At 42.3% G+C, this 20,485-nt stretch overlaps 2 protein-coding genes across 2 annotated transcripts in view; one reads left to right on the top strand and one right to left on the bottom strand.

The window, feature by feature from the left end:
• Positions 1 to 20,485, top strand: part of mapk8ip2 (mitogen-activated protein kinase 8 interacting protein 2) — a 28,529-nt gene that overhangs the window by 1,688 nt on the left and 6,356 nt on the right. The window contains exons 2-6 of the mRNA XM_070831122.1: positions 10,684 to 10,789; positions 16,678 to 16,917; positions 17,038 to 17,116; positions 17,548 to 17,751; positions 18,210 to 20,457. Of these exons, the coding sequence (XP_070687223.1) occupies positions 10,684 to 10,789; positions 16,678 to 16,917; positions 17,038 to 17,116; positions 17,548 to 17,751; positions 18,210 to 20,457 (2,877 nt within the window). The remainder of the gene's footprint in view (positions 1 to 10,683; positions 10,790 to 16,677; positions 16,918 to 17,037; positions 17,117 to 17,547; positions 17,752 to 18,209; positions 20,458 to 20,485) is intronic.
• On the bottom strand, positions 5,832 to 8,756 carry LOC139201422 (gastricsin-like). The gene is made up of 9 exons (XM_070830733.1): positions 8,701 to 8,756; positions 8,377 to 8,518; positions 8,123 to 8,240; positions 7,637 to 7,755; positions 7,041 to 7,240; positions 6,785 to 6,901; positions 6,485 to 6,632; positions 6,124 to 6,222; positions 5,832 to 5,996 (listed from the first exon to the last, which is right to left on the bottom strand). The coding sequence occupies exons 1-9, from the start codon at positions 8,754 to 8,756 to the stop codon at positions 5,832 to 5,834; spliced, it is 1,164 nt and encodes a 387-aa protein (XP_070686834.1).

The following is a 20,485-nucleotide window of genomic DNA, read 5'->3' as shown; positions in this document are numbered from 1 at the left end:
TGGAAGATGTGATGCCTGTGTTTATGGATATGTTTTTCTATGCAAGTTTGTTCATTTAATAATACATGTCCATGTGTATGTGTGTGTTTTCTCGCCAGTATGTTTGTGATGTTGCATCTCTTTCTCTACGTTTTTGTGTCCTACTGATTCATGGATGAAACCACCGGTGGTGCGATGGTGTGGTACAGTAATCTGCCTTACATAACCCCAACACTGTTTCCAATGGGAAACATAATCCGTAAGAGAGCTGGTCTTTCTCTCCTGAGCACCAGGAATTTGTGACAGTCTATGATCTCTCCTGCACTGAGGAAGCACTCTTCCCACTGGAAATACAATCCTTAAAAAGATAAATACCAGTCTGTACAGAGAAAATAAGGTTCACTTTCCAGTTAATGTAGCATCTAATTTCTGTTGCCAAGAGAATATGTGAGCATATTCCTTCCAACCTAAACTAAGAGACATGATCCCTATAAACGTGACGAAATCTAACAATATATATAAGTAAGTATATATATAAGTTCATAGTGCTCCATTTTACTTTATTCTTCCATCAAGGCTTCATCATACAGAAATGTATATGTAGAAATGAACTAACCCCTAATGTGTTAAGCTGTAGCTGAAAACAAATTTGCTGACATATCAAAATGTGTGCCTCATAGTGTGCCAATTACCCAAACCTTAGAATTCATTGATTCAGTTTTGTGAAAGGATTGTTGGATTGCAATCTCCCGTATATTTGCTGAGGCAGCAGTCTCAAAGCAGCCTGGGGGAGGCTCTTGTTTTGGTCGCTGTGAATATTTGGGAGGGCTGGGTTCGAATAGCGGGTTCCATTTTGGATCTGGTTCCAAGATGGTAGCATGTGTTCAACAAATTACCTCCTTCCTGGCTATTTGTCTATTGTATTTCCAGTGTACCAAACATTCACATGGTGATTTATCTAAACAATATGTACAGTGTCGGAGCTTCTTCTGGTTCTTTAAATGGCAGTCCTTATATTTTATTCATGAATATGGAATTATTTATTATTTTTTGTGACGTTTTATTTTCTATAAATGTTATATCATTGATTAGTCAGATTAGTCATTTTTGAATCAGCTTCTCAAATGTGAATATTTCCTGATTTTCATAGTCTTCTATGACAATTAATGAAATGTATTTAGATTTTGAACTGCTGATCAGACAAAACAAGACATTTGAAGGCATTGCCTTGGGCTTTGGGAAACTGTTATGGTTGTTTTCCACTTTTCTGAGTAGGATGAGCGAAGAAAGTAATTGGCAGATTAATCAATAATGAAAATGATTTTTAGTTGAGTTCAACGATGGATCTGAGAGATTTTGGATTTGACACCAGATTCAGATTTGATATAATTCTAACAAATCCTGGTTGTCTTCGATAGTTACATCAATATTTTAAACGGGACTACTACAAATGTTTCACTAAGCATCCTTCTGATTCCCCCCCTGTGAGTCTCATATTTTGAGGAGTCGATGCTCCATTTTTGCCTTCCGACTCTTTGAAGGCTGTTTGAGAAGGCAGAGGGAGGGAAGTGAGTGGTGGTGGGTATGGTTACCATGGGCTAAGAGGCTTAAATCAAATACAGATTCATTTTAGCTTAAGCGTTCCATCTCTGCCTCCCCCCTGCTGTCTTCAATTCTCTGTCTTTGTATTTTTGAATTTCTAACCCTCTGTCCCTCTCTCTCACCCAGCGCGTACAACCAACACCTGCCATGTTTTCGCATGTCAATCTTTGCAGCGGCTGTTGCGATAGCTTTGTTTTCAATTTAACAATAATTGAATGAGTCATATTTTCGCAGTCCATGAGATTTGTTTTCCATCAGTGTGATGCCAGTCACTGTTTCCCATCTAACAGCAGCATTAGCTTTACATCTGATGACTTCATTAATCCAAATCCAGCCAAATCAACATGAACCTCACCTGCTGTGAGCAAGCCGATGCATCGTCTCCGATTTTGGTTCAAAAATGCCGTGATTTTAAGATTTGGATCCAACACAGGCAACAGAGAGTGCTTCATTAGGTTAAATGTATGACTCATGCGTGTGTGTCTGAGTGTGTTTGAGTGTGGGTGTGCGTATGTGTGTCCCTACATTACTGGAGACTGGCGGTGGGTGAAAAGCCTGGGAAATTGATCTTGTTAATGAGTCAGTAGCAGCCACATCAAATGTCCTTGGCTTTTAAAGATGATGATGTCACCGTGAAGCAGGTGCTGATGGTTAAAAGGCAGCTTCATTACAGCATAGACCCCATCACCCATCCCCCTATGTATGTGTATCTGTTTTAATATTGTTATTAGTGTCTTTCTCATTTCTTCTCAGGTTTTTATTTTTTCTCATTCCCTTTTTTGACTATGGAATTAACTATTCTGCTATTTATACATAATGACATCTTTTACTTTGTATTACTTTATTGTGATTGGACTGTCTGAAAAGAATAGTTTAGCTGTATTAAGGATTAGGGCAACAAATTATTATTTTTGTCACTGTTTTGTCCGTGACAACTGTTTTTTCAGTTGTTCCATACAGCATCAGAAAATAATGAAACATGTGCAAAGTGAAATCTTCAAATGCCGCGTTTTGTCTGACCAGAAGTCCAAAACCCAAAAAAAATCAATTTACTATCATGTATAACAAAATGCAAGTAATTCTCTCACTTCAGAAACTAGAACCATTAAATGTTGGGATTTATCTCTTGAAGTGACTTTAAAAATGTATCAATTTTGAGTAAAATACTCTTCCATATAAAAAAATCATGAAATTGTTAAAAGTAAAAGGCAGCCTGACTCACCTAGACAGTTGTGTGAGCTTATTTCTCTGCATGTGTGAACATGTAGTCAGTTTATATACAGTCTTAGACAAGCAGAGATGACAGTGTGCTTGTTTGACAGTTTCTGTCCTGGATGTGACAGTATCAGAGATGACAGAGAATAACTTAGAATAGATGTGGGCTGGAGCGATTGTTTGAGCCTGAGAAGGGCAAGGAGAAAATGAAAAGATGGGAGACCTGAAGGCACGAAGAGATGGTAGCAAAACCTAAGTAGTGGCAGCGGGTCTGGGTGTGCCATTGCAGCAATATGACCAGCATCGGTGGATGGTAATTTAATGTTTTCTTATGGTAGGATTCTCATTTCTGTCACAATTCAAAATATGTAGAGGCTGATGTGATTTGATGATGATTTGTTCTGCATGATTATCAAGAGCACTACAGTGATAATTCCTCTGCAGCTTTAAAGCCTCAGCTTCAAATCCTAATCGTTAATAGTGATCACAAGCGGAGGTGGACTGAATGCAAGAGACGTCACATTGTGGTGGATAAACAGCGAGCGTAACTCAACATGATGTGACAATGACTGCACGCTCACTTTGGGTGCTGTCTAGACACCAAGCAGGAACATGGACATGTAATATCAACACTGCAGTGGTGGCTATATCTCACTATATGATATGGATTCTGAAATCCAAATAATACATTCAGAAATAGAGCTTCCTAGAGGCAAGATGAAAGGATTAGAGCAGGGAACTTAAAGGTTTTTTGATCTTAAGGATAAAATGTAGAAGTGTATGCACATGCATATGATGTGTACTTGTACTGTGTTAGTGTGTTTGTGTGCGGCTGGGGTCAGTCAGTGTCCTTTTGCTCTTCAAACAGAGGACAGAGGCCTTTGGTGTGAGCATTATTCTGTGTCTGCAGCTTTTCACTGACACATATTTCTTAGCTTTGCAGTTTAGGGGAAATGGGGCCACTCTGTGTTGTGTAGTGCACTGCAGAGCTACAGGAGAACTCCAATACTAAGCAGATGTGCACACAAACAAAATGGAGTCTGGAAACACAAAGAATTGGGAGCAATGAAGGAGACCAGAAAAGTAATAAGAGGAAAGGAAATAAAACAGATGTCAGTCAATAATAAAAAGAGAGTTCATCCAAATTACAAGAAAAACCAAACATATTTCCTGAATTACCTTCAGTCGAATGTAACCTTGCAGACAGTTTGGCTTTTCTTTATTCAGATTTTAGGTTGTCTGTCTCTCTACTCCAATACAATGAAAGAGAATGGTATTTTGCTTGTGAAGCTTATAGCAGTAAAGATTTCGTTTTAACAGCATCTTTTTGTGCCCCCATTACTGTGGATAATCCAAGCACTTAACTGTGCTCTATGCTCTGTTTATACCGTTCTTTCGTGTGCTTTGTGGATTAACCAGAGTAACAGACATTGTCCCTGAAAGTAGAGGTTGTTGTTGAAACTTTTAATAGTAAATTTTCAGTGTTGTGAGCACTATAGAGAAATTGGACTTTGAGCAAAGAGACATATAAAACCTGGGTAAAAAAAAAAAAAAAAACTATCTTCATGACTGGATCCTACTCATGGTAAGTGAGAAAACATGTTTCTTAATTTGGGGGATCTTAATCTTGTAAATTGTACTATTGTATTTATAAATGAGTGATTGCTCCCATTTTGGGACATTAGTATGATTAATTAAAAAACAAGACCATCACAAGTGACGTTAGAAGCCTCTACAGCCTGTACGGCGCCTTTTACCTGGAGTGAGAGTTGGTCAGATTTCACAAGAAATCTGGTGCATTGCTTCTAGTCAGCATGAAAAATTGCTTTGAGCCACGAAGCAAAAAAAGATTTTGTATTTCTCCAGTGCACTAGAACCCTTTGAAATCAACATTTCCTATTGCTTAACTACATGGTTCTCATCTTCCTCCCTCCTTGTCCACCTTGTCTCCTCTGATTATGTCCCTGTGTCCTGTATTCCTCTGGTCCTCCATCACTCTCCAACCCCTAATACCGAAACAAAACATGGGACTTGGTTCTACTTGCATGGTGGTGACAGCTGCCTTGGACGCAGCTGCACCAATGTGGTGTTTTTCCATTGTGAATCACACACCCACTTTCACACACACCTACACTTACAAACACTGCTTCCCTGAGGACTTGGACGAATGAGGAGCTCATTAGTGACCTAATTTCTCCAGGTTTGGTTAAGAAACACTGTGTGTACATCCATGTGGAGTGGTCTTGCTTTCTAGTCACAAGCCTACAGACCAGACTCAGGTTTATACCATGTTTATGTTGTAATGAATGTGAATGAATAATATGCCATCTCACAATGTCTGGCACCGGTAATCACATTGCAATGGCTCCAATGTAATAAGGCTTCTTAGATCTACAATTGTATGCTATGTAATCCATTTTACTAAAATGAAAACAAACATAAGCCAACTGGTTTTGCATGCACATTGTACTTGCACAACCCCTGACCAATCACATGACTGAGTCATTTCATGTGCGGCAGAAACAAGCTCTCAAAAGGTGCAGAGCGTGCATATATGCATTTGCTGGATTATCTAGGTGTTCGAGTTTTAATTATATGTCATTATATATTCCAGGATTATGATTTAAAATGTCCACAAGATATGAGAATAATTAGAAACACAAACTCAAGGAAGAGGAGAAACCACTTCCATGTCCCTTGGCCGAGGACCTTTGCTGTTATGATGCTCATTTAGAAAGATGAAATATTAAAGCACTTGCATTATCACTTTTATTCTGCTTGAGCATCATAGACACATTTACATATTTTTGTGTTGTAAATATACAAATCCAGCTAGATCTGTACATACCAATTCAAAGACACATACAGTAATATTATGTATACTGTCCAAACTGATCGTTTATATAAGACTAATCCCACAAAAGATGTTTGACATGAACCAAAGCCTCAGGCACTTTGCAACTTTTAAGCAAACACAAACTTAATCATTATTATCTGATCAGGTTTATGGTCAGGTTAGGTTAGACTGACGACACTTAGGCAGCTGTAGCAAAGCCGACACGGTTGTTGGTGCGGTCGTAGACGGAGTAGTACTCTCTGAGGAACACATCTCCAAAGATCCACAGGGGCTGGCCGTTACGAGACGGCAGGTAGGTGGGGCCGATGTCCACGCTGCAGAACTGGTATCCATTCTGGTAGTGCTGGAGGTGGGGAGGAGAGACAGGATATGATACATGTACACACACAGATAAAAAAACATGGCTTGTCAATAAAGGGACACATATACACAAGTACATGCTTATGATGTGAACACATGTAGTAACTTACCTGTGTGATGTAAGCAGAAGGAGGCAGAGGGAGGGAAATGCCGCTGATAACAAAGCTAAGAGTTGGCAAATTGTTGATCTGGCTGCAGTCCACCATGTACTAGAGATCAAGACATCAAAGAGATATTGTGTAAGAGAGACAGAAAGTTGAAAGCAAACTCATCCACATTGTACATTGTTATGTCATTACAGTCCTGCTTCTCCACTTGTGATGTATTTTTTAGGTATATTTTGTGCCCTTGACCTCTACTGCTCTCAATGACTTAGATGGTGCAGCCTATGGACAGAGTTGGATCTTTATGAGGAATGATAATGGTGGCGTACTTTTCTACTGTTTGAAACTAGTTGTCCATTTGTCTTACCATTCCATACTGGCTGCGCTGGGCTCCGATGGCCTGCATGATGTAACCCAGAAGCTGGCTTGGAGCTGTCAGCGTGGAGGTTCCAGTGTCCACAATGGACTGGCAGCCCTGAGAGCACCAGCCGGTCTCCTGGCCATTGATCTCGAATCTGCAAGCATACATGCCAAAAGTTATTTTTGTCCTTCAGTCGCATTGAGCCGCAAAATAATCACTAATCTTACCAGCAATGCTCAACAGTAATCAGAAGGTCATTTGACATTTTGTGATAATGATGATGAGCAAGCAATGAAAAGCACGGACCCATCAACGCCGATCTGCCAGTAGGTCTCAGAGGTGACAGGGGTCCAGTAGATCTGGCCTTGGTACAGGCTGTTGTCCACTCCTCCGAAAGAGAGCACACTTCCCTGCTGTCCGCCCCTAAACCAGACAACAAATGAAAACTTGGCTGCAAGCTCTACATGTTTGAGAATATTTTTGATATACAGCAACAGCTGAGGCAGTACATGTGATTCTTTATGTTTTACAGTGCTTAATAGAAGCCTTGTGTCAGTTATACCTGGAGAGGTAGAAAGCAAACATGTCATAACTCAGCAGGTTTTGAGAAATCATGTTGTCCATGACGGGAGTCTCTCCTCCAGCTGAGATGGTGGGGTAGGACAGGCCGAGGATGCCGTCAAACTGGGCCACCACAAAGTTCTGACCAGGCTCGTTTGTGCTCAGACCAATCTCCTGATTAGTGATCACAATGCCACCAACCTATGGGTCCAAAACGAAAACCAGTATGATGAGTAAGGAGCAAATCAATGACGCGTCCAAGCTTCAGCCTAATAAAGACAGGTGTGCCATTAAATGAATGGGTAGACATCTTCTATCACTATCTACACTACACATTTTTTAAATTCTACATTTTAATGAAAACAGCTGCACTGAGTTTTATTTATAAACACTTTCTGGCATGATGCAACTGTTGCTGCTCCTTTGTCAGGGATGTTTTTAATGTGAGACATTAGTTATTGAGGTGACACTGAAAAGGTCTGCTTTCTGGTACTATTTCAGTAAATATGACTCAGTCTGCTGAAAGAAATAAAACAACTTGAATCCTAGTTTTTTATTTAACTAATATACATGCTTTGTTGGGTGGGTTTGACTCACATTGACAGTGTCATATCCAAATGTTCCATCGAGGCTTCCAGCTCCGTAGGGCAGGTAGAAGGACTGTCCCTTGGCAGAGTAAGTAGAAGACTGCTGGGGGTTGAACTTTTTGTGTGTGTCTGTAAACGGCATAGATCAGGATTATCTGTGGAGCCATTTCCATAAACATGTCCTTATGCCTTGCAGAGCTTTTTGACATATTGATAATTCACTTGATTATAAAAAATCACGAGCTGAATTTTAACTAACACAGTAGCTGACAGAGCTGGAATACTTAGTGGCATGCCTGTAATTACACTAGAGCTCTAAATCTCATGCATGTACAATATGTAATCTCTTGGGAAGGAGATGACAAACTGGTAGCTCTGCATGTTTAGCCTATATCAGCTTTAAGTCATCTGGAGAAGTGGTGCACATTCAAATATGCTCTAAAGAGAGTGACAGATGAGGGATTTTGCAGTGTAAAACCTGCTGATTTGTACTCACTGCAGGCCTGAGTGTTACAGTAGACAGAGTCCACCCACAGGTTGGCAGAGCCGGTGTCAAACAGTACCTCGAAGGACTGGGGGGGTGTTCCAATGCTGATGGCTCCATAGTAGGTGGTCTGGGCAAACGCATTGGTTAGAGACAAAGACAGAGAGAAACAGAATAAAAGAAAGTACAAACCCATCAGTCAGTTAATGCTCCATCAAAATGTTGTGTTCAGTATGTGAAAGTGGTGTTAAACCAGGATTTCTCACATCAGCGTAGTTATTGATGTACATGTTGGCAGAGGTGGCGAACTCATTGGTCAGGTACTTGAGACCTGGATCCTGGTAGGGAAGCTCAACCCCTTTCTCCCTCAGGGCCTCTCGCATAGACTTGTGCTTCCGCAGAGGGACCCTGAGGACAAAGGACACAAAAACACAAAGGATTTTGACTTCACATGGCTTTCACCTTCAGTGACTTTAGCAGTGGACATTAAAGTTGAAAGTAGAGTTTTTTAGAGATATATATATAAAAAAAGAGCATTCTTATCACAAACAAGGTGCAGCATTAAGGAATACTGATTCAAGTTTCCTTACTTGACGATTCCCTCGGCGAGCACCGCACAGACCAAAACAGCAATAAGACACTTCATGATGCCTCCTGTACACACTCCACACCGTAATGGACACAACTCAGCTTAAGTCTGAACAGGCTTTATATACACATGTTTAGGCCCATATCAGACGGATCGTTATCAGAAATCTAGTCATATCAGTTCAGACAGGGTGACCCTTAGAGCCCTTTTTAGAGGCCGCATACTTAATTTGCACACCTATCATTAATTCAATATACACCGCCCCCTGTGATAGCCACACTTGACAAACACAGCAGAAAACCTCTCAATGAAACATATTTTGAAACAATGATGTAAGATGTTTTTCAGTTAAGTACTTCCAGTGGAATAATCTAGTGTTGGCAGTGACTAACGCAACTGGGTATTTAAATTTGCCATTTAAAGTACTTTCCTAGCTATTATGAGAATAAATGCTCATAATACACCCAGTGTCAGCTGTCAGGGATTGGCCACAGCCCAGCTGTGACCCTTAAGGATAAGCGGAATAGACAATAGGTGGATGGATGGATGATCATAAATGTACCACAGATAAATGTTGCTTGTTTTAAATTTAAGAATAAAGTATGATAAATGTCTTTTTTCCTCATCTAAGTAACTGATGTTGAGTACTGAGCTCTGTTTACCCTCAACTTGTCTGCATGCTGTTGGAAATCCTCAAGATACAGATGTAGTGCAATTTGATCCAATAAGATAAACATATCAACAGCAAGGTCAAGTTCTAATTTGTGTGCAACGGTAATTTTCCACAAATGGATTATATCTAGACTGTATCAGTATCAGTAGCACGTTAACCACACATATTTATCAAAACCTTTAATGCCATTCAGCTTATCATAACTTTTAATATTGTTTTACTTTGATAGCCTTTATTTCCAATCAAGATTGGATGTGTTGACTGTTCTTTTTTAAAATATCTTACAATCGTATACATTTTATAGCATAAAGACATGTAGTTAAAAGGAAAATGAGTGTTATTATTTGTACTTTGAATGAACTATAGTAATGGACCAAAGGAGACATTTTCTTCCGGTGCATTTTATTGCATTCTCAATAACTTTAATAACATTTTTTACCCTTTAATATCTCCACTATGATGAACTTTCATTTTCCTCAATATTTTCTGTCAGTAGCACATTAAAGCAGACCCGTAGCACGGGGGCACTTTGATTACAGTGACTTTTTCGTGACCCCCTTTCTTTCATTTTTAAATGTGTCAGCATGTCCTAATTTGCTCCATGGGACCAATGACATTGTGTACAGGTCCTTATATGACCGTGTGATGTAAGCTTGCATTCATACGTAATATATGGAGTGTCCTTAAGAGTAGGAAATCTGCAATGCAGCATTTCATATTGCAAACCAACTGCTGAAGAACTGAGGGACTGGCCCACTGAAACTAATGGTTCAAAGATGAGATAGAGCCTAATCATGAAAACTTGCAACGCCACGGCTCATTACAGAGACACATAAGCTTCCCTGCTGGAGTATGCTGTAGCTTTAAAAATAGAGGTTCAGAAACTCTGGTGTTAAGAGGCAACAGGCAATTATTCACCTCCAATTCTGTATGTAACATCCACAGCCCATACATGTACACAATCCAGCTATCTTAATTTGAAATATTGACATTTAATTTCAGGTCTGTATGCATTGTTGTTGTTATTCCACACCACTGAAATGTGTCACTTATTCATGAGGAATGTTGTAAAGGAAGAGAGGATAGAGGATGTGGGAGTTGGTGTGGCAGTCTTGTGTCCAGTATATGAGACTGAGACCCAGATAGACCATGACAGGCCATGAGTTAGAGCGGGTTTTCCCCAGAACAGGACACAGCTTGTGGGCATAAATCGACGAGAGATTCCCTTTTTGACTGTCAGGCATATTGCAAATATAAGCGTTCTTCCTCACTGCCCATGTAGTGAATATACTGTCTCTCATGTGTTCCCAGGCCAGCCCATGACATCAGCCTGGAGGAGTTTGATGATGAAGATCTTTCTGAAATCACAGACGACTGTGGGATTGGACTCAACTATGACTCTGACCCGTATGAGAAGGTGAGGCTCTCATTTGTTGTTGTTTTAAATTTGACCTTGTCTCACATCTTTTTGCTTTGTGTCTTGGATATGTGAAAATGCAAACTTACAGTGGAAATTAAATCATGCCATCATGCATGGAAAGCAGTTGCACATGTGTGCAGTGCAAGTCACTGTGGCACTGTTTTCGAATGGTGAGTGTGGTATATATAAAATTCTATGCATATTTTTGTGTTTCCTGTCGCTACCAAATTTTGTAATAATTCCATAGACAAAAAGCTTATTTGTCTGTTGTTCCTCTTCTTCATTTGCTTTGGGCAGCTGTTTATCATAGTTCAAGAATTACCTGCAGGTAACACTGGCAGAAAAAATGACAAGTACAGGGACAAGAGAGAAACATGTGACTTCAAGCAAGCTATAGTGGAAATGTGTTTAAAGTGTGAAGTATTTAAGGTAACACAAAGAAGAATGATAGAGATAGCTGTTTAGTGCTGAGAACTGCTTATTTGCATATGGCCATCTTATATAAGCATCACTGTCGCTCTGGATTTTTATCTCCAGGCTATCTAGCTTACCAGCACTGCAGTCATTACAGTAATGGCCATAAGCCTCAGATATCCATATTATAATACCAGGGACAAAATGAGAAATATGCAAGGCTTTGGTGAGCAGAGTGAAGCATTCTCCGTGTACTCTGATCACCATTCAGATCATCAGCATACATACTGGATCTGAGCAATCAGCATACATTCACTAAATTCCGCATCATATAATAAAAGCATTCTAAGTAGCACTTCCACTAAATGTCCCATTCAAGTGACTGTGCTATGAAGTATATGCAAATAATTGAGTCATTAGCTGTATCATCCCACATGTCCGACCAGCTTAGACCTTAATTACGCGTTTTCTAAGAACTATTATCTCATATCCTCTCTGTCTCTCTTCCTGTGGGGATGTAAATGTTTTATGGTGGTGGCGTGGAGCCACGGCTGCAGCAGAGGGTGGGTGACCCAGTGCAGTTTGCTGCTATGCAGAGACAACCTCCCTCCCTCCCTCCCTCCCTCCCTCCCATGTGTCTTCCCTCTCCTCCCTGCTATGCAGAGTGTTGCTCGGAGACAGAGCTCAGATTCCCCTCTCCCTTGTTCTCTCCCTCCCCTTCCCCCTTAAAGATTTCCTTCCTTCACTTTCTCCCTCTCTCCCCCTTCTCTGTTGAGGTGACTGGGAATGGGGATTTAGCTCAGGGATGGTTGGTACTGAGGGTTAAGCTCCCAGCATAAATCTGTGCTAGATATTTGGCTTTTTCCACTTTTAATCCACCAACAAAACACATAATGGATAGCTAGTAAAGCCCTCCTGTAACAAAACTGTTTTTGCATTGCATGTGAGGAAACCTCTAGAGAAAGACAGACAGACAGAGTGGATATTTTCTTTCCCGTGCCAGAGAAGTCATACAGTAGTAAGCCATGCCTCAGTGCCCTCTTTCTCCCATCTCCCTCGCACATGCGTTTACACACACACACACACACACACACATCAGACACACACCAGCAGAAACCCTGACTGCTCACTTCACAAACAAGACAGAACAGGGCAGGGATAGTGTCGGCCCTTGTTACGTTACATCATTGCCCAGAGGGAGTAATCTTGCTGACATGGGATGGATAGGACCCACACCCAGTTGCCCTTTAGGCATGTGCGTGTACATTTAAATGACAGAGACAGAAAGGCTAGACACAGAATTTCATGCAGATGGTGTTTGATTTTGCCTGCATCAGTAGGGTGGGTGACACTCTGTCATCTCATCATCATCAGCAGTCCCTCCCTCGTACACCGCAGCCTGCTGATGAAGAGAGAGGCTTTTGGTTTTTATGTCAGTATGATTTTTGTTCATATTGGGCAGCATGTCTTTGATGTTTAGGAAGAACAGCTAATCTAAACAGTCAGATTATCCTCTGGCCCCAATCCCCAGCTCTGATTAATTCCAGTTCGTTATGGGGTTCAGGTCTTAATCTGCATAACCCTTTAGATCAGTACTTAGCCTTTGTGACAGGAGCACACACATGCATGTGAATAAAAACTAATAGACACACATGCCTCAAAATAGCTTATTCTGTCACCCACAGCTGAAGGCAGGTAATCACATGGGTTTGTTATCAATGTTTGCATTTTTTCTCTGAGGAAATGGTAATTGGTGGCCAAATGCTGAGGCTGTCCTTTCCAGCTATCTGTGATGTCTCTAAGGGGTGTTCTAACAATGTGTTTTCAACCCTGTGATTTTGTTTTTTTTCCCTTGACCTTTAACAAGCAGAGAGACCACAACAGAGAGATCCCCTCCCTTTTTTTCTCTCAAAATCTCTCTTCTGAGTCTCTCTCTCTCACACACACACACACCCTGCTGCTTTCTGCCTCATCTCACCCCTGATTCTTCACTTCCTGTCCCTCTAACATCCATCTCTGTCTCTCCAGAGCCCGATTGAACACCATGAGCACATACATAATTCAGTATGTGACAGAGCAATGGTGTCTGTGTCTCAGCTGTGGCGCTACTCTGAGTTTAAAATGTGGCAAAGTAGAGTTACAGTGATAGATGGAGGCCATCACTCACGAGGTGGTCTCCATTAATGGAAAGCTAATCGACATCTGTCATATATTCCATCATAAAAGTCACCCAGACTACAAGCTATATTTGGTAAATGGTCTTTACATGAGGAAATATGCACCTCACTTACATACAATTAATGCTATCATTCTACAAATAAAATAAATGCAACAGATATATTTTTGATATCGATTATGTAGGTATAGCTTCGTGTATTGATCAACATGTGAGCTAAATGCAAAACATAATTATGCAAAAATGTATGCAAAACATGATTAAGAATTTCTCTTTTCTACTATTTCAACAGTACTTCCTGAGTGATCCAAGACTAATGGCATTATAGGTGTATATGGAGCATAGTGATGCATCAGGGAATGTGTATTCTGTAAAAGAACCACTCCAAAATATAAAACCAAGTCAAAAACACCTACTCGGCTTACAGCCACAGATAACTTCAGCACATCTGCAGTCAGTGGGCAACTCAACATTTTTGGTCTATCAACATTTGTCTATTAGTATCTGCATCCTTTCTTCCATTAACACTGCCTGTTACATCTTAAAAGACCACTTCATTCTTAGCCTCCACCTCTCTTCTCTGAGACTTACGAGTCCCTGGTGTCCACTTCATTCGCGAAGTCCTACAGTCAGTGTTAGGTTGAGGATCAGGTCCTCAGTTTCTCCAATCTGTCCAGTGTTTTCCTCTGTCAGCTGGGCAGCTCAGTAAGCAAGATGGCCCTGCAGTTCAACCTGACGCCTCTTCCCTCCCCACTGCTGAGGGCACTGCTGTATAATGAAGCTGCCATCTCACTATCTTCTGATGTGCAGCAGCAGAGTCAGTAGGTATAGAATTAGCCATGCTGAACAAGACGGCGGGCTGCTAATTAGAGCACAGAAAGCTGCTCTGCCATCGTCTTTCTTTTGTTTCAGTACAATTTTTTTGTCAACTGATCAGCGTCTGGAGAAATTGCCCTATTGAACTGCTGTGTGTATATATAAATGTTAGTTGTAAGCAGAGCTGTTTAAAGAGCATATGAATAATACATAAGTGTGTTTATGACAATGAATCAGTACAGTTTCTGTGTGTTTAGGTGTGTCTGTGTGTGATACCAGGAATACCAATTTAACTGAACAGCCTAATTCAATTTCCATTGACTGCAGTTGTGCTCTCCGATGCTTGCGTGTGTGTGGAAGCGAGCTAAACTCATTCACAACGCCTCCCCTGCAAGCAGGAGAGCATGCTTATGTAAGTGTGTTGGGTGACAGAGGAGGGACAGTCACAGGGCTGGATGGGATGTCCTTGGGAACTGGAGACCATGGGGATCGATTCTCGCCAACACACAACTCTTATTTATAGTTCTCTCTTTTTCCTTAAACCTGCCTGTCAGGTGGCCTCGCTAAAGGATGTTTCCTGACAGTGCAGATTATTCTCTGAGGCAGATGTGGCATTTTCAGAACCCCACTAATGGATCTCTGGGTTTTACAATGTCATGGAGTTATAGGCCACGTATCCTCAGTGAAGGATTATACTGGGTCAGTGTGAGGAAACAGCGTTGTGAATCATCACATTAGATTCTCAACTATGAGTACACGTGATCATTTGAAAGGTTTCTCAGCTCACACCAGTACACAACTCTTTTCGAAACACTTCATCACATTTTAGCAGAAGTCACAGAAAATATAAATATGGTAATTAGAGATAACTATGCATATTCATATGTACTCCCCAGGGGATAGATTGAGTGTTGATTTCTGTTGCTGTGGCATAAAGTGGAACCACCAGGCGTCAGCAGAATGCGGTGGATGGGTGAGAGGGTGAGCTTTGATTCGTCCATTAAAAAGGCTGCACCGAGAGGCAGAGAAACTGCTTTGCTGTTCAAACTGCAAACCAGATAAATCCATCCTCGTGTTTGCATTGTCAAATTCAAAGAAGCAAGGAGGTAATTGGAAAAACTACACCACTAATCTTTGTGGCAGTGACTGCACCCTCTGTTCATGAAAACTATGATGTAGCAGCTTTTATGATATCAGCATGAGCAAAGCTTTTCATTCAGTGCTTTTACGCTCATCAAAGAGAGATGATGGTGTGATGTCATGTTTGTCTGCTCTGTAAGGTTGAATGTAGTTGAGACCTCACAGAGTATTGGGGTATTTCTAACATTCTTTATCAAACAACTCGTTTGTCAAAGTGCAATTGCTACTTTTTCCATGTTTAGCAGACAGTGTGAGGTGTGTGTCAATATATCGAGAATAAGAAAAAAATGTTATAATTGTCACTTCTTCACGTTTTTTCCCACTGTTGGTCGTCCGTTGATGCATGTGTATCACAACCATCCCCCACACAGCTTGGATGCTGCTGCTGATAATAGTTCAAAGTGTTGTGTTGTCGCTCAGTGGATCCGTGCTGATAATTGTATTTACAAAGTTCACCTCTGCTTTTTTTTCCTTGGTGGCTCGATGCCCCCTCCACATGGTGGCGTACTATGCGGCCGTGCAACATGGCCTCTGCTTAGGGTCAAACCTACCTTGTATCTGGCAAGCATGATGGCTACGTAGCAACCCACGCGCACAGACTTGTGGCAGTGTGGTCTATTAAACCTCAGAATCATTTAGTGCACCACTTTCTGGTAAATCAGCTGTCTGGCTGATCCACCCCCATTTCATTACCCCTCCTGTTTTTCTTTGATCTTTGTCTCGCACAAACACACACACTGTCACTCCTTCCTTTCTATTTTGAGCAGTCCATCGTCAAGACCACTCCATTATTCTGCTTCCTGCTGGGTGTTTCCAGGGTGACTTTGTATTTAGTGACGTAATTATTTCCACCTTTTCACCCTTATCCTTTCACACTACACCCACCACACACACATTAATGAATGAATGAATGAATTCATGGGTGCACACACATAAAGAAGACCTGAGGCTGCAGAAAGAACATATCAATAAAATGCTGTTTGGCTGTTTATGAGAACCGATGCAGAGTTGCCTACTAGAGTGCTTTGATGTGTGTGTCTGTGCTTCACAAATGTCCTCTGTGTAATCAAAGAACATTGTGTTGCATGCTGTCCATCTGTGCTCTCCAAGTTCTATTCATCTCACAGACAGGCCTGTTCTTGGCAAAGCCATTAAATTAAAAAGGAGCCGTATACTGTAGATAGAAAGCAGTAACTTTTTCTTTTGTGTTGCCTCACTACATAATAGTTAATAGAAGACGCTTTGATTAATGTGTTTGTATGCTAAAGGTGACAAAACATAGTTTATTTTATCTCTTTTATTTTATCAAAATGCTGTTCCCTTTCTCTCCCGGCTTTAGGACTCCCTCATTTTGGAGAAAAATGACATGCACCACCCAGTCTGCTCCTTCCAGGATGACTTCCAAGAGTTTGAGATGATTGATGATGAAGATGAGGATGATGAGGAGGAAGATGATGAAGATGAAGAGGTTGACCCTGATGCACCCCCGTCCCCGTCTGCCTCCCCTCCACCCTCCCCTACTCTTGGCACTCTGAAGAGCAGACCCACCACACTGAACCTCACCACCGCTGTGTCGCAGGTAATCAGTCTGAAGCTCTGGTCCTGAACACACACTAAACACAGATTATGAACAGTTCTTACCCCGCACAATAGCACCATACAGCTTTGCTGAATATCTCCCTCTCTCTCCTCTCATTAGGATTCACTGAACAACAACAGCAGCCTGTCCCCAAAGAAAGGAAGCTGGCAGGACTCTTTACGCAACCCTGCCTCACAGGGTAAGTACATGATTAATTATCTGTAATACACTCGGGTATGGACTGTAGTTGTGTTTTCACTGTATTCATTTATCTACCACAGATGATACCTCACAAAATAGGCTGCTTATTTTGACCCTTTAATACTATACCTCCTGGGTCATCCAATATTTAGACACAAAAAAAAATTTGAAATGGTTTACTTCAACAGCTACATAACTCTCTTAGAGGAATCACTCAAATAAGGTAGTTATAAGGAGGCAATTCAACATAAAAAAAAAACATAAAATAAATAATAGCTTCACTATTTTACAGTATTATAAGAATCTTGATTTTTTTTTTAAGGCTTTTCATTTGAGAAATGACTGTCCACAAGTGAACCTCAGCTACTGTAAATTGTCATTCAGGGTTTAAATATAGTTATTAATATATAGTATCTACTTTACTTCCAGGCCGTCTGTCTCCGACCCACTCATGTCTAGACGATGGTACCCATGTGACAGGCCAGTGCCCGACGTCTCCAGTTTCCCAGGCACCAGGGTCTCAGAGCAAAGGTACTCCACCAAAACAGTCAGGGGAGGGCGGGAACCCCCAGTCCCCTCACAGGCCCCTCCTTTGCGACATGGAGGGCAACAGGCGGGAGAGGCCCGAATACGGTAACAAAAAGGCCAGCCCGGCAGTCTGAGAGCTCATTCCATTAACATCAGTGTTGTGTAGTGCCGTGACGTGAAATGTGAACGTGGTGTGAATTTGACTTGTTTAGTCATATATGAGTTCAGTAAAACACTTTCATGTCGATTTTTTACAAACCATTTTGTGCTCTTCTTCTGTAGGGAGTCAAATTAGTGTGCTTCTAATGAAGAACCGTTTGCTGAACTTGCTTATTACGCATTCCTTTTTTTAAACTAACGAACTAAAGAAAAACACATCCACCTTGAATCTCTCTTCATTCATTATTCTTTATGTTCTTTTTCTCTCTTTAACTGTTCAAATTGCTATTGCCTGGCCTGTCTCCTATATCTTATTCCATTTTTCCCCCCATAATTCTCTGTCATCCTGTATTTTTATTCTCTCATGGCCTTTCTCGTTTCTCCACACCTTTTTGTCTTCTCAGGCTCCTTTGGTCAACACAAGTCCCACCCCTGCTCTGGCAATGTCACTGAACCAAAGGCAGACCCTTCAATCCAGACAGCAAGGGTACCTTCTGTAGATGAGCACTCCCAGTGTTCGGACACAGAGGTGGACCACGACCTCAACAGCGACCACAACCACAAACATTTGAACCGGCGTGCCACCGATACCTACACAATCACCAGTGAGTCAGGTATGGAGCCGGAGAACGACCTAGACCCAGATGGAACCAGTCGCTGCTTGTCGTCAACTGCACCAACGGGAGTAAACGATGGTGCCGATACACCCTTGTCTGATGAGGAGCTGGAGAAGGACTTTGAAGTGGAGTTCATGTGTAAGGAGACCTACGATATGGTGTGTAAGGAGAATCACTCGTCATATGTGGAATTCCCCCCCATTGAACCTTCTGAGCCTGCTTCCTTCTCCAGCTATGTGTCCTCCAGCCGCTCAGATGCTCCTGACCAGTCCAATAGTTCAAATGCTCCAGTTTCTTCAATGACGGGAGCAGCTAATGATTCCACCTCTCCATCATCAGACCCTGGGATAGCAGATATGAACCAGCAGGGTTACGTGACGTCAGACCAGGACAGGGACCTCAGCTCTCCAGGATCCGACTCTGACATTGAAGGGGAGCTGGAGGCAGCGTTTGCCTGTGGAGGTCCTGTGGTCTCCAACATGATCTCCTCTATCTCAGAGACAGAGCTGGACCTGACTAGTGATGACAGTAGCAGTGGACGCTCATCTCACCTCACCAACTCCATTGAGGAGGCCAGCTCACCCACATCAGACCAGGAACTGGACCCAGACACAGAGTTAGAGCAGGACAGTGGCATTGTGGGCCTGAAAGCGTCTCTTCTTCTGGGCCAACCGGACCCAATCAAAGAAGGATCTCCTCTCCCATCTCCTTCCCCTCTACCCTCACCCACTATTGCTACGCCTTCCCCTATTGACTCACCCATTTTACCTGCTGAGTCATACACCGATGACCAAGCCCTGATGGGGTTGCAGAATGTGGATGATGAACTGTCCTTTGAGCACCAGGCTGACCCAGATGAGACTCTGCCTCCAGCACAACGCTGTGAAGACAGCCTGTCCAGACAGATGGTGCTGCAGATAGAACCAGACCACAGCCTTGAGAGCTTCAAACGCTCTTTCTACCTGCCTGTGGGACCCAGGCTAATGCCCAGCGCAGATGAATATGACGGAACCAGTGAGGGAGACTCAGAATCGGAAAGTGAAGACGACCTGAGCGAGAACTCAGACTCACCCTGGCTGCTTAGCAACCTGGTCAACAGGATGATATCGGAGGGCTCTTACCCAATCAGTTGTCCTGAGGACTGCTTCAAGAGGAAGCCATCCGTGTCAGACACCATCTCCCCATCCTCGGACATCGGAGAGGGAGATGGTTTCAATGATGAGGACCAAGAGAGGAAAGCAGTGATGGAGGGATCAGAGGAAGAAGAGAAGGAAGGTGAAGGGTACAGAAAGGATAGAATGGAGCCAGGAGAGAGGAGGAAGAGTGTGGAGTCCTTAAAAGATGGAGGAGCGAGAAGTCCCTGTCTCTATATGAGCAACCCTACTGGTGACACCATTAGCCCCCTGGTCTTAGAGCACTGTGCAAACAACGGGAAGGGAACCACAGATTTCAACTCCATGTATACCACAAAAGACTCTGAGAAGAACATCATAAACAAACCATCTAAGAATGCCAGAAGACAGGAGGAAGATGAGGAGCCCAATAATGACTTGACAATGCTAGAAGGGAGGAAGGATCTGGACTCACCAAGCCTCAGTGAGAGTGTGGTCAGCGACAAGGATGAGGGACGGGAGACTGAGCCCAGGCCAACGAGCCGTTCCTCAGCCTCGCTTGAGCGAATCACCGAGGTTAAACACAGCCTGACACTGGACATACCGACTGCCCAGACCAACCGCTGCTTCAGCCTCACCTACTCCACAGACAATGATGAAGAGGAGGATGACGGGGACTCTTACCCATACTTGGGTGGCCTGAGGAAGGAGTCCTTCAGGGGTAGTGATTTAGAGCTTGACAGTTCACCACCCATTGATTCCAGTGTGCAAGACCATCCTTTATCTGACCATGACCTCCCACTGTGTGAGAAAGATCTGGCTCTGAGGCAGCCAAATGAAGATGAAGGGCTGGCCTATGACTCCATGAAGTACACGCTAGTGGTGGATGAGAATACGACACTGGAATTAGTCAGCCTCAGAAGGTATTCTCTCACTTTTATGTGTATGAAA

This window comes from Pempheris klunzingeri, chromosome 5 (assembly GCF_042242105.1).
Source record: "Pempheris klunzingeri isolate RE-2024b chromosome 5, fPemKlu1.hap1, whole genome shotgun sequence".
NCBI classification, from domain to species: Eukaryota; Metazoa; Chordata; class Actinopteri; order Acropomatiformes; family Pempheridae; genus Pempheris; species Pempheris klunzingeri.
This window is presented reverse-complemented; position numbering and strand designations above follow the sequence as displayed.

Bases quoted from the DNA above. Each gene is read 5' to 3' on its own strand.
- LOC139201422 (XM_070830733.1), bottom strand. From the start codon at position 8,756: ATGAAGTGTCTTATTGCTGTTTTGGTCTGTGCGGTGCTCGCCGAGGGA. The intron at 8,241-8,376 runs GTGAGAAATCCT...GCGTTTGCCCAG, and splicing joins ACATCAATAACTACGCTGAT to ACCACCTACTATGGAGCCAT. The intron at 6,633-6,784 runs GTCCGTGCTTTT...GTATGCTTGCAG, and splicing joins TGGCAGATCGGCGTTGATGG to ATTCGAGATCAATGGCCAGG.